General features: G+C 44.3%; 1 protein-coding gene across 2 annotated transcripts in view; it reads left to right on the top strand.

Moving 5' to 3' along the window:
• The first annotated feature begins 1 nt into the window (after nt 1).
• LOC107118485 (transmembrane protein 18-like) overlaps nt 2-13,793 on the top strand; it is an 18,678-nt gene continuing 4,886 nt past the window's right edge. The window contains exons 1-4 of one of the 2 annotated variants that reach the window (XM_015420838.1): nt 2-65; nt 2,724-2,783; nt 7,336-7,456; nt 12,289-12,343. In XM_015420838.1, coding sequence (XP_015276324.1) covers nt 2,736-2,783; nt 7,336-7,456; nt 12,289-12,343 — 224 coding nt within the window. In that variant the 5' untranslated portion in view covers nt 2-65; nt 2,724-2,735. Of the gene's footprint in view, nt 66-2,643; nt 2,784-7,335; nt 7,457-12,288; nt 12,344-13,793 lie in introns of those variants that run through there. The other variant, XM_015420837.1, reaches the window with a different exon arrangement.

Raw genomic sequence — 13,793 nt, 5'->3', positions numbered from 1 at the left:
AAGCGGAACCTGGCTTTGGGGTGTTTTAAAGACGAAGGAAATTGCAGTTGTTGCGGATCAAGCAGGTAGTAGTAGTTGTTGTTTTTTTAGGTTCGGCAAGGCTGTTGATGGTTTTTGCTGCAACAGGCTGAACTCGGCTGCCCTTCTGCTAGACCAGTGCTGGCGAACCTTTTAGAGACCGGGTGCCCAAACTGCGACCCAAAACCCACTTATTTATCGCAAAGTGGGTTTTTGCAATTTTTTTCCCCTCCTAAAAGATGTGCACACACGGCCATTGAACCTGAATACTGAGGTTTTACTTTAGAAAGAAAAAAACAACTCCTACATTAACTGAAGAGGATCCAAACAAAGTAAGGAAAGCAATCCCAAATGCTTTCGTTTACTTAAAATTATTTGGCAGAGAACTCGACACTTTAATGATGGTTGCGTGCCCACAGAGAGGGCTCTGAGTGCCACCTCCCGTGCCATAGGTTCGCCACCTCTGTGCTACACTGACTCCCCCATCCTGGGATAGAACGATCCTTATTGTAGGCAACAATCGCCTGCTAACCAGAGCCTGCCAATGGGGGGGGGGGGGGGGGCGGGAGACATTTAACAGAAGGGAGAGAACCGCTGGGGGCCGGAGTGAACTTGGGAGGAAGAAAGAGGAAGAGAGGGGGGGGGGAGAGAGAGAGGAGAGAAACAACCTCGGAAGAAAAGACGCCGGGAGAGGCCAGAGAGGGACTGAGACTGCAACCGGGACACAACAGCAACCCTGGCGGAAGGGAAGGGCCTCTGTCCAGCGTCAGAGGACAGCCGGTGAAGCAGCCGGGAGGGGGGGGCGTGTGTCTCACTCAGAACAGCCCAAGGGGAAGGGGGTGTCAGAGCCCCAGAAGAGCCTCCCTGAAGGCTTCCCGGGACTCAGGTTGGACTTGAGAGGGGAAAGGCCAGCCCAGCAGGCTTCACTCTGGGGAAGCAGAGAGGGGGCTGGGCACTTAAGGGCTCTTTTTGGAGCAGGAACTCCTTTGCCTATTAGGCGACACACCCCTAAGGTAGCCAATCCTCCAAGAGCTTACAGAGCTCTTCTTACAGGGGCTACTGTAAGCTCTTGGAGGATTGGCTACCTTAGGGGTGTGTCGCCTAATAGGCAAAGGAGTTCCTGCTGCAAAAAGGCTACATTAGTCACTAATGTAGCCAATCCTCCAAGAGCTTACAGTAGGCCCTGTAAGAAGAGCTCTGTAAGCTCTTGGAGGATTGGCTACGTTAGTGACTAATGTAGCCTTTTTGTAGCAGGAACTCCTTTGCCTATTAGGCCACACACCCCTAATGTAGCCAATCCTCCAAGAGCTTACAGAGCTCTTCTTACAGGGGCTACTGTAAGCTCTTGGAGGATTGGCTACATTAGTGACTAATGTAGCCTTTTTGCAGCAGGAACTCCTTTGCATATTAGGCGACACACCCCTAAGGTAGCCAATCCTCCAAGAGCTTACAGAGCTCTTCTTACAGGGGCTACTGTAAGCTCTTGGAGGATTGGCTACATTAGGGGGTGTGTCGCCTAATAGGCAAAGGAGTTCCTGCTACAGAAAGAGCCCACTGCTAATGTAGCCAATCCTCCAAGAGCTTACAGTAGCCCCTGAAAGAAGAGCTCTGTAAGCTCTTGGAGGATTGGCTGCATTAGGGGGTCTGTCTAATATGCAAAGGAGTTCCTGCTACAAAAAGAGACCAAGGAGTTGGGTGAGGGAGCAGTGCTGGGGATAAGAGGCACACGGCTGGTGGATGCTCCCTCTAACCTCTGAGCAACAATTCTACTTTGTGGGCGACTCTGTGGAGTCCTCTGAGCAACAATTCTATTTTGTGGGCGACTGGCATGAAAGTTGTGAGCGAGCGATTTGGCTGCTGCATAAATTAGTTTGCTCTGGAGCCCTCCTTCCCGAGCTAAGACAAAACTGTGTGAGCCGGAGGCTAAAAAACTGTGAGCTGGCTCACACCAACTCAGCTTAGAGGGAACACTGATTAGCAATGCTCCCTCTAAGCTGTGGAGTCTTGTGAGCAAAAATTCTACTTTGTGAGCTACTGGCATTAAAGCTGTGAGCGAGCGATTTGGCGACTGCATAGATTAGTCTGCTCTGGAGCCCTCCTTCCTGAGCTAAGGCAAAAATGTGTGAGCCAGAGGCTAAAAAACTGTGAGCTGGCTCACACCGACTCAGCATAGAGGGAACACTGATTGGCTCCTCTAGGGCTGCTGAAGCCATCAATCTCTTACACTTATTGTCCCACACTTCGAGTGCAGTAATGAATAACGCATGGCTGTATTTCTGGGGCTGCCCGCCTCCCACCCCCCAGCCCCCTGCTCTGCTAACCTGGAATGTGGATAATATCTTGTGCTGTACTGCAAGGGAGTTGTACCCATTTTTTCTCTCTCTCTGTCTCCCCCACCCACAGGCTGTTATATGGGAGCCACAAGAGTGGATGTCAGGCAGTCGTCAGGCAGTCGTCTCTCAGCTCTGCCTTTAGTGTGCGTCTGTAGAAGAAAGCTTAAGCAACGCGGATGCTGACTTGCTAAATGGGCCACGGATACGAAGAAATCCGAGCATAAGTGAGGGGAGGGGAGGGGAGGGGAGGGGAGGAAGGGGGGGTCAACCTCCACGAGGCTCTTCCCCCTCACATGGCGACCGTCAACATGAAACCGGAAGAAAGAGTGGACGAGCGGTGCCGAACTCTGCTCATTTGCACGCTCTCTTTAGCTTCTTTTGACGATGGAGCCTCCAGGGCGGGTCCCCATCGGTGTCACGAGGATCTTGACGGTAATTCAGTCTTCCCGTTTTTCTTTTCTGGCTCCTCCCACCGGCGGTGGAGTGGGGAAGGGGCTGACCTTGGAATTGCAGCCGGGGGGGGGGCAGGGAAGAAATGAAATGAGTCTTGCGTGGGATTGTGGAGAAAGGGAAAGACTCGTGCGTGGAATGCTTTAAAAAAGGACCCTCTGCCACGTTGTTCTGTCCTGGAGCAGTGACTTGCATGCAGTGGGCAACTGAGTCGTCTTCCCCTCCCCCCCCGACTTTTTGGAGATGAGCGCATTGGCAACTCTTGGCTTCAGGGGGGGTTAAATAAAAGGCTTTCTCAAAAGAAGAACGCTGTAGATAACAAGGCCTTTTCTGCTGGGGAAGTCTGCCTCTGTTCCGTTCCTGTCGGTAATAATGTCTTAAAGGTACAGCTTAGCAGGAAAAATGCTGGGTAACCTAGGGCCGCTCGCACCCACTCTCCCTCTCTTTCAGCCTCACCTACCTCACAGGGCTGTTGTAAAAATAAAACGAAGGAGAATGATGTAAGCGGCCTTGTGTCCCCATAGGAAAGTATGGTATTCTCTCTTCCATTTTATCCTCACAACCACCTTGTGATGTAGGCTAGGCTGGGAGACAGTAACTGGCCCAAGGTCACCCAGTAAGGTTTGTGGTGTAAAAAGGTAAAGGTTCCCTTGCTCGAAAGCCAGTCGAATCCGACTCTAGGGTTGCGGTGCTCATCTCCGTTTCAAAGCCGAAGAGCCAGCGCTGTCCGAAGACGTTTCCGTGGTCATGTGGCCGGCATGACTAAACACCAAGGCGCATGGAACGCTGTTACCTTCCCACCGAAGCGGTACCTATTTATCTACTTGCAACTTCTTGCTTTCGAACTGCTAGGTTGGCAGGAGCTGGAACTAGAGACGGGAGCTCACTCCATCAAGTGGCACACTCGAGTCTCGAACTGCCGAACTACCGACCTTCCACAGCCTGCAGATCAGCGTCTTAACCACTTGAGCCACCACAGCTCCTTTTGTGGTGTAGTGGGTATTTAAACCTAGATGTAAAACCTTTTATTTAGAACAACCAAAAATAACACAGTGTGCACACTTCCAGGTTTTCTAGCACTCTTCATCAGAGTGGATGTAAAAGGGGGGGGAAAGAGATGTCTTAGGCTGTGATCTTAAAAGGCCTAATCTTGTAGGCATCCTGTGTAAAATACTAAGCAGAGTATACAGTATCTGAGTATACAGATTTAAAATGGTGCTGATGTCAGGTGGCACTGTGCCATGGAAACGACATATTGAAAACAAGAAAAACAGCAGTTGATGAGATTTCTTTATGGCAACAGGCAGAACACACAGGTCCCTTCCAATGTTGAGAGCAGAGGGGAAATGTGGTAGTGGTGTTTGCAATACCGGTGATTAATTTTAGTTTTCTTCATCATTCACTCATTAAATAGTGTAAAACAGGCTTTTCTGAGTTGGTACGTGGGGTGAACCATCCTGTGCCTTTTATCTGCATGATGTGAAGTTTGGTGTGAACGGTCTCCATTGCCCCTCAAGAATTATGTTCGTTCCTGAGTTGCATGCGTGTGCATGAACAGAAATACATCCTCTCTGGCTAGGTTTCTGTAAGAGAAGTGTGACAGACAAGGCTACAACAGGGAAAAATACTTCCACTAAGATGATGCAAAACGTGTCGTGCTGCTACACTTTTATTTATTTTACAATGACTCTTCTGCTCAATTTATGCCAGTATTTACCTGTATACATGAGCACTGATTTGTACACTTCTAAAATAAAAACAGGGGCTAGTCAATTGATAAATGGGGTTTAATATGCATTTTCAGATGGACATGCATTGACTGTGGCATAACATCTCCACGTGTTAACTGTAACATGTGAACAGGGCTTACAGCCTTTGTGATTGGTGGGGCCAGGGGAGACGATTCGCTTTTTAAATGCTACCCTTTCTTCAAGGAGCTCAGGGTGGCATATGTGGACTTCCTCCTCCTCATTTTATCCTTACAACAACCTTGTGAATCTCTGACTCCTTGGGGGGCGGGAATATGTGTTTTTTGGGGGTTTGTGTATTTATTTATTTATGGGGTAAAGTAGGTGGGACGGCAGTGCAGAATCAGTGGTGAGTCATACTTTGGGAGCCATTCCAGTTGAAACGCAGGCTACTGTAAGCAAGTAAATAAACAAAAGATATTCTAAAAATAACTCATTTTTAGACTATCATGGGTTTTTTATTTACTCGCTTCCACTAGCCTGTCTTTCAACTGGAATGGCTCCCAAAGTAGTTTACGATAGAACTGTTTTCAGATAAAACAACTGAAGTTTAGAAATCTAAAATCCAATGGGAAAAAACTCTGTCCAAATAACTGCAACAGGACAATCAAAATGGCACTAGAATAAACAGAAGTAACTGTTGAAGGCACGGTAGAAAACTTTCTCAGAGTTTACTCCCTCTGAAAACAAGAGACAGTGCCTTCCAAACACCAGTGGGACGGAACAGAATTCGAGAGAAGAGCATTTGTCTGGCAGCTGACGTGAAGTAGTGGCTAAAACCATGAGATGTGGCCTCTAGTTCAAATCTAATCTTTGTTCACATCCAATTGGCTTTAAGAAAATGCCTATTTCTGAACTTTTTCCATCTTGCAGGGTTGTTGTAAGATGACTAATGAAACTGAGCTGAGAGTGGAGTCATTCAGCATAGGATTATACTGTTGGTATTTGGCATGCATTTGGTGAACTGTGTTGCATTCCAATTACGATGATTTTAAAGATGGAAATTAACATTCCTGTACATTAGTATTCTTGATTTGCCCTCTTTATTTATTTATATTATTTATTTATTTATATTATTTATTTATTTATTTGATTTATAGGCCGCCCTCCCTGCGAGCGGGCTCAGGGTGGCTAGCGGGCTCAGGGCGGCTGTTGAAGGCACAGCCAGATTAGGGCACACACACATAATTGCCTGTTAAACATGTTTTAAAACTAATTCTTCCAATGCTTTAATATAGTCAGGTTTGGGAGGACAAGATAGGCTGGAACAGTGGGCTGAGACAAATAAAATGAATTTCAGTAGAGATAAGTGCAAAGTCTTTCACTTAGGTACAAAAAAATCAAAGGCACAGATATAGAATGGGAGGGACTTAGCTTGACAGCAGCACATGTGAAAGGGATCTAGGTGTTCTGGTTGATCACAAGCTAAACATGAGCTTGCAGTGCGATGTGACTGCGAAGAAAGCTAATGCAGTCTTAGGATGCATTAACAGAAGCATTGTGTCCAGATCACGGGAGGTGGTAGTTCTGCTCTATTCTGCTATGGTCAGGCCTCACCTGGAGTCCTGTGTCCAGTTTTGGGCACCACATTTCAGGAAGGATGCTGACAAGCTCGAGCATGTCCAGAAGAGGGCAACCAGGATGGTGAGAGGGTTGGAATCCAAGTCTTATGAGGAAAGGCTGAAAGAGTCGGGTATGTTTAGCCTGGGAAAGAGAAGGCTTAGAGGGGACATGATTGCAGTCTTCAAGTGTTTGAAGGGCTGTCATGTAGAAGATGGAGCGGATCTATTCTCTCTTGCTCCGGATTGCAAGACTAGATCTAATGGGTGGGAATTCCAAGGGAGTCGTTACCGGCTAAATATCAGGAGAAACTTCCTAACTGTAAGAGTGGTTGAGCAGTGGAACAGACTGCCTCGGGAGGTGGTGGATGCTCTTTCGCTGGACGTTTTCAAGCGGAGGCTGGATGACCATCTTTCGGATATGTTGTAGGGCTATCCTTCGGCTATGCTCCTGCAGAGTGTAGGGGGTTGGACTAGATGACCTGCAAGGTCCCTTCCAGCTCTAACAAAAGTGCAGAAAAGGGCAACTCGAATGATAAAAGGGTTGGAACACTTTCCCTATGAGGAAAGGTTAAGGCGCTTAGGGCTCTTTAGCTTGGAGAAACGACGACTGAGGGGTGACATGATTGAGGTTTATAAGATTATGCATGGGAAAGAACAGGTAGAGAAAGAGGTACTTTTCTCCCTTTCTCACAATACAAGAACTCGTGGGCACTCCATGAAATTGCTGAGCAGTCGGGTTAGAACGGATAAAAGGAAGTACTTCTTCACCCAAAGAGTGATTAACACTTGGAATTCACTGCCACAGGAAGTGGTGGCGGCTACAAGCATGGACAGCTTCAAAAGGGAATGAGATAAGCATATGGAGCAGAGGTCCATCAGTGGCTATTAGCCACAAGGTATAGATAGGGACTCTGGGGCAAGTGATGCTCTGTCTTCTTGGTGCTTTGGGGGGGGGGGTCAACAGCGGGATGGCTTCTAATGTCCTGGCCCCACTGTGGACCTCCTGATGGCACCTGGTATTTCTGGCCACTGTGTGACGCAGAGTGTTGGACTGGATGGGCCTTTGGCCTGATCCAACATTGGCGTCTCTTATGTTCTTATGATGATGGGGGGAAACATTACAAAAGGGTGACAGACCTGTCAATGAAGCAAAGGCAAGTGGTCCATTTCTGCAATTATGACAATTTGGTAATATATATTCTCCCCCCTGTGTTTTACTCCTAGGACACAGACTGGTCTGAACCATGGCTCATAGGGCTTGTCTGTTTCCATGCATCATGCCTGTGTCTCACTTACCTTTCCTTCCGCCACTACCGCCTGCAAATAGGGCATTTTCTCTTCCTCAGTGAGTATTGAAAGAAGAATTTTTATGACATTTTTGTTTAATGTTGGGTTAGGATCCAGACTTACTTAAGGCTGAAGAACTTGGCCACTCTTAATTCTCAGCCAATGCGTATAGTCTTTCTAAACCCTATGCTGTGTATTGAATGCTGATGTGTATTTATTAACGGTATAAGCACTGACCTCGAGCCAGACAGCTAGTTGAGGTGAAGGTATCCCAGCTGAGCTATTCAAAGTCTTAAAAGAAGATGCTGTTAAAGTGCTGCACTCAATTTGCCAGCAAATTTGGAAAACGCAACAGTGGCCACAGGATTGGAAAAGGTCAGTATACATTCCAATCCCAAAGAAGGGCAATGCCAAGGAATGTTCAAACTGTCGCACAATTGCACTCATATCACATGCTAGCAAGGTCATGCTCAAGATCCTACAAGCTAGGCTCCAACAGTACGTGAATAGAGAACTGCCAGAAGTACAAGCTGGGTTTCGAAGAGGTAGAGGAACTAGAGATCAAATTGCCAACATTCGCTGGATTATGGAGAAAGCAAGAGAGTACCAGAAAAACATCTACTTCTGCTTCATTGACTATGTTAAAGCCTTTGATTGTGTGGATCACAATAAACTATGGCAGGTTCTTAAAGAGATGGGAGTACCAGACCATCTCACATGTCTCCTGAGAAACCTGTATAAGGGTCAAGAAGCAACAGTTAGAACCGGATATGGAACAACTGATTGGTTTCGCATAGGAAAAGGAGTACGACAAGGATGTATATTGTCACCTTGCTTATTTAATTTATATGCTGAGTACATCATGCCAAATGCTGGCCTGGATGGATCACAAGCTGGAGTTAAGATTGCTGGGGAAAAGATCAATAACCTCAGATTGCAAACGATACCACTCTGATGGCAGAAAGTGAAGAGGAGCTAAAGAGCCTCTTGTTCAGGGTAAAAGAGGAGAGCGCAAAAGTGGGCTTGAAGCTCAACATAAAAAAAACTAAAAAACTAAGATCATGGGATCTGGCCCCATCACTCCTTGGCAAATAGAAGGGGAAGTCGTAGAAGTAGTGACAGACTTCACGTTCCTGGGATCCCAGATCACTGCAGATGGTGACTGCAGCCATGAAATTAAAAGACGCCTCCTCCTTGGGAGAAAAGTGATGGCAAACCTAAACAGCATGATAAAAAGCAGGGACATCACCCTGCCAACAAAAGTCCACATGGTCAAAGCGATGGTATTCCCAGTAGTAATGTATGGCTGCGAAAGTTGGACTATAAGGAAGGCTGAGTGCCGAAGAATAGATTATTTTGAACTATGGTGCTGGAGAAGACTCTTGAGAGTCCCTCGGACTGCAAGGAGATCAAACCAGTCAATCCTAAAAGAAATCAACCCTGACTGTTCCCTGGAAGGCCAGATCCTGAAGTTGAAGCTCAAATACTTTGGTCACCAAATGAGAAGGGAGCACTCACTGGAGAAGACCCTGATGCTGGTAAAGATTGAAGGTCAAAGAAGAAGGGGACGGCAAAGAATGAGATGCTTAGACAGTGCCATCGATGCAACGAACATGAAATTGAGCAAGCTTCAGAGGACAGCGGAAGACAGGAGGGCCTGGCGTGATCTGGTCCATGGGGTTGCGAAGAGTCGGACTCGACTGTGCGACTGAACAACAAAAAGCACACCTTTCTCCTAGTGCCAAAGTAGGACTTAAGGCAAATGACAAACACAAAACAATTTACAACACAAAGTATGAAACTATAATGTATAAAAAGTGTGCCTTCACATAAACAGTATTTCTCTGGCCCTCAGGCATGATCAGAACAAAACTCAACATAAAAGGCTGCCCAACACATGAAAACATCAATAACTTTTAAAAGAAAGAAATACTAAATCTCTAGTCATAATTTGGCAACCAAATGAAACCAATAACAATCAAAGTTTGTATTCAGATTAAAATTGAACACAATATAATTAGCTTTATAACGGAATCGTTACAAAATTGTCAGTGATCCAAAAGTTGGTGGGATGAGAAAAATCAGTGGGATACAGTGATTCATGGTTATAAGTTATATTGGAAGAATGGGGGAAGACTTGGAGATGGGGTGGCTCTGTATGTCAAAGAGGGTATACAGTCCAGTAAGACTGAGAAGGTAAGAGAATTGGATTTGGTTCTGGAAATGCTATGGGTCATAATAGTGGACCCCAAAGAAAGCTTAACACTGGGAGTTTGTTATCGCCCACCAGATCAAAAGATAGAAGAGGATTATAAAATGATAGATGAATTAAAGATAGCAGCTAGATGAAATAACTGTGTCGTAATTGGTGATTTCAACTGCCCACACATTGATTGCGTCAATATGTGTTTAAGTCGGGCAAAAGAGATTGAGTTTCTAGACATTCTCAATGACCGTACTATGGAGCAGATGGTCACAGAAGCTACCAGGGGAGAGATGATCCTGGATTTGGTCCTAAGTAACACCCATAATCTGGTGAGAGATGTAAAAGTGATTGCACCGCTTGGAAACAGTGACCATAATGTTATTGAGTCCAACATTTGTATAAATAGGGAGTTGCCCAAAAAGACCAACAAACCCACTTTTATAGGACAGCTAATCAAATTTGTTTGATATTTTAGCTAGTGAGATCAAAAGGCAAGTTTAGATTCCTACTCCAACCTTATCCTATAAAGTGGTAATATGAGTTAATGTTGAGTTAATGTTGTCCAGGATTATATACTATAAATTGGGTTAAGAGCTTTTATTATAAGTAAATGGTAACTGAAATCTCTTGGTTGATATGAAAAGTAATATTAATGAGGTGGTTGTTACATCATAATTGTTGAGAGAATGTAGGTTAAGGAGTGGAATGCAGAATGTAAAGAAAGGGATTTGTTGTAAGTAATAGAAGTACTATTATCACCCAGATGATTCAAGATTAAAGGGGAAGTTTTGGATATTGTATAAAAAGCAGGACAGGAACTTATGACTGGGAGTGGAATAAGAGATTGGTATAGAGAGTAAAATAAAAAATAGGCTCCTAGGTCATTAGAAATGAAATAAATTGATGTGGCTAGGATATTTAATTTGGAATAGAGAGCAAAATGGAATCCTACTACTAGGTAATTAAAAATGAAATGTATTGTAAGTAGTATAAGTTTATTAATTTTTCAAGTTGGTTTGGAATTAGTGAGTATGGTATACTGTTAAATATAGTAAATTTGTTAGGGCAGCTGGTTAAAGCACTAGGCAATAGAAATGAACAAGATGAACTGGAATAGATGGTTACTTGGGATGTTACAGGAATATATTAGTTTGTATTCCCATCTTGTTCAGAGAATGAAAGGTGCTGCTCAAAAGAGTTTGAATTAGGTAGTTAAGTAGGAGTTTACAATGTGGCTCTAATGTGTAAAAATATATAGGCGGATTGATTTTCTAAATTAAACTGCCTTTGGTATTCTTACTGGGAATAAGAATGGAAAAATATGTTTCATTGGCTTAATGATGGAAATGAATTTAACAGGATTGTTAGGTGATTAATTAATTGTTGAGTATAATAGCTTTGACCGGTTGATTATTAGAGCCTTAAAATAGTTAGATCACTACAGTTGTTAAGTCAAGATACAAAGGGATATGGCAGGAAAAATCAGAGAAGTAAAATTGAATTAGCTAAAGATCCTAGGTAATGTAACTGAAACTCATAAACTATGCCATTTGATCAATGTGAAGTGTTGAGAATTTAGATGGCTTGTGAATCTTATGTTTTGTTGTTGATTTGTGTACATGTGTGTTTGTCTAGTATAAAACCTTAATAAATATATATTTCAAAAAAAAACCCCACTTTTAACTTTAAAAGGGGTAGCTTCTCTGAAATGTGGGGACATGTGAAGAGAAAACTGAAAGGAAAAGTAGAAAGGGTCAAAACCATTGGGGAAGCTTAGAGGTTATTTAAAACTACAATCCTAGAAGCTGAGAGAAAACATATACCGCAGGTTAGGAAAGGCACAAATATGTATAGAAAAAGGCCTGCATGGTTAACGAAGTAATGGAAGCTGTAAAAGGTAAGAAGGATTCCTTTAAGCAGTGGAAAGCTAGTCTCAGTGAGGTTGATAAAAGGGAACACAGGCTGGGGCAAATAAAATGCAAGTCTGTGATCAGGCAGGCAAAAAGGGAATATGAGGAGCATATAGCAAAAAACATAAAGACCAACAATAAAACTTTCTTTGAATACATTAGAAGCAGGAAACCAGGCAGGGAGACAGTGGGGCCCTTGGATGACCAAAGGGTAAAAGGATTACTGAAGGATGATAGGGAAATGGCTGAGAAGCTGAATGCATTTTTTGCCTCTGTCTTCACTGTGGAAGATGAGAAGTGCTTGCCCACTCCAGAACCGCTGATTTCGGGAAGGATGTTGAAAGACCTGAGTCAGATTGAGGTGACAGTGCAAGCGGACAGCAAGGGAGTAATTTTTTAGTACTGCTGCACATGTAGAAATCTTCCATCCCACTAGATCTACATTCCCTTTATGAAAATGCCTTCCTGATCAACAAGACAATGGAAGTGTGGGAGCCTCCCTCACCTTGTAAGGGGCCCCACAACAGACGATACTTGAGCCCATTATGATCCATCTAGTTGTTAGTTTTATAACCCACCGTAAATGCCATATTATGGGGAAAAGGCAGCATATAGATGTTATGCAGGCAAAGCATGTATTTTACCCTGCAGTTTTGGGTCCTCCAGGTAATATTTTAGTACAGATGGCTTGATTATGGTCTCATATACTGTATGCAGCACTATGCTCAGTATCCTTTAATGATTTGAAAACTGCCATTGTCTTTTCCGTTGCAGTGATCCTGGTGTTCTGTGCAGAATACATCAATGAAGCTGCTGCTGCAAACTGGAGGTAATGACATGAATGTTTGTATTTGCTAACTAAATACTTTCCGCTATGACCAATGCTCCCTCTAAGTTATGGAGTCTTGTGAGCAAAAATTCTACTTTGTGAGCTATTGGCATTAAAGTTGTGAGCGAGCGATTTGGCTACTGCATAAATTAGTTTGCTCTGGAGCCATCCTTCCTGAGCCAAGACAAAAATGTGTGAGCTGGAGGCTAAAAAACTGAGTTAGCTCATACTAACTCAGCTTAGAGGAAACACTGGCTATGACCCCCCTCTCCCAAGTCATTCACTTCCCATTCTTTTTGGCTACATGTTGTCATGGGTGTGTTACAGTTTTATTGTTAACAAAGCATCAGTCCAAGTGGTTTTGACATCCCATAGATTTCTGTGGGAGAGCCAAGCACAGGTCCAGCCCATATGTTTAGTGTTCTGGATATTTTTTATTGGGAACAAGATTGTTTAGTTCATAATACACACACATAAGAATGTTCTGTAATTTAGGCCTAGTCTGAAAAACTGCAGTTTACTAATCTTGTCTGGGAGTTGAGTAGACCCCAAAGTCAGCCACAAAAATAAGAAACCAGGGCGTTGTATTACATCTGCCACCAGATGTGGGAGGTGGGGCATCCCTTTACAGAATAGCAGCCAAAATGAGAAAATAAGAGAAAATTGGGAATATATAGCATCTTATTAATTTTTGCTTATATGTTGCTTTTGCAGTGTGCAGGTTTAAATGAAAATGACTCCTGCAGTGCTGAAGTTCACATTGCTCTTTTAAAAAATACTGGGGAGGGAACATGAAACACTACAGGGCAATTAACTTCATACTGCCAGTTTGGTGTATTGATTAAGAGCAAAAAACTCTAATCTGGAGAACCAGGTTTGATTTCCCTCTCCTTCACATGTAGCCGCTGGGTGACCTTGGGTCAGTCACAGTTCTCTCAGAGTTGTTCTCTCAAGAGCAGTTCTCTCAGAGCTTTCGCAGCCTCACCTACCCCACAGGGTGTCTGTTGTGGGAAGGGAAGGAGATCGTAAACCGCTCTGAGTGAAGGGCGGGGTATAAATCCAATCTCCTCTTCTTCTACCGCTTGAGGAAAACATGGAGTGTAGAGACTGAAGTGTTATCAGGTATTTTTTCCCCCCATTGCGCCAGGTCAATTTGACCCAAGTTCTGAGGTGAGAGCAAAAACTGTTTTGTTAAAGAAATGGAGAAGTAACCTGCAGCGCTGTGCCCTGTAATGGGGACCAGCTAAGCCACCGGGACAGCGGAGTGGTAAAGCGCAACCAGAGAGCGAAAAGGCAAAACGGCAAACTGTGAGTCGATCGCTTCAATAGAATCGGCGGCAAAAGGCTTAAAAGCCTCCCCCCCTCGAAAAGAAGTGGAAAGGAGGGAGGAGGAAACCCCCCCCCCCCCCGGGGGGGGCTTTTTTTTTCCCAAGGGGAAGGGGGGGGGGGG

The sequence above is a fragment of the Gekko japonicus genome, unplaced genomic scaffold, assembly GCF_001447785.1.
Source record: "Gekko japonicus isolate JY-2015 unplaced genomic scaffold, Gekko_japonicus_V1.1 scaffold2110, whole genome shotgun sequence".
In the NCBI taxonomy this organism is placed as follows: domain Eukaryota; kingdom Metazoa; phylum Chordata; class Lepidosauria; order Squamata; family Gekkonidae; genus Gekko; species Gekko japonicus.
This window is presented reverse-complemented; position numbering and strand designations above follow the sequence as displayed.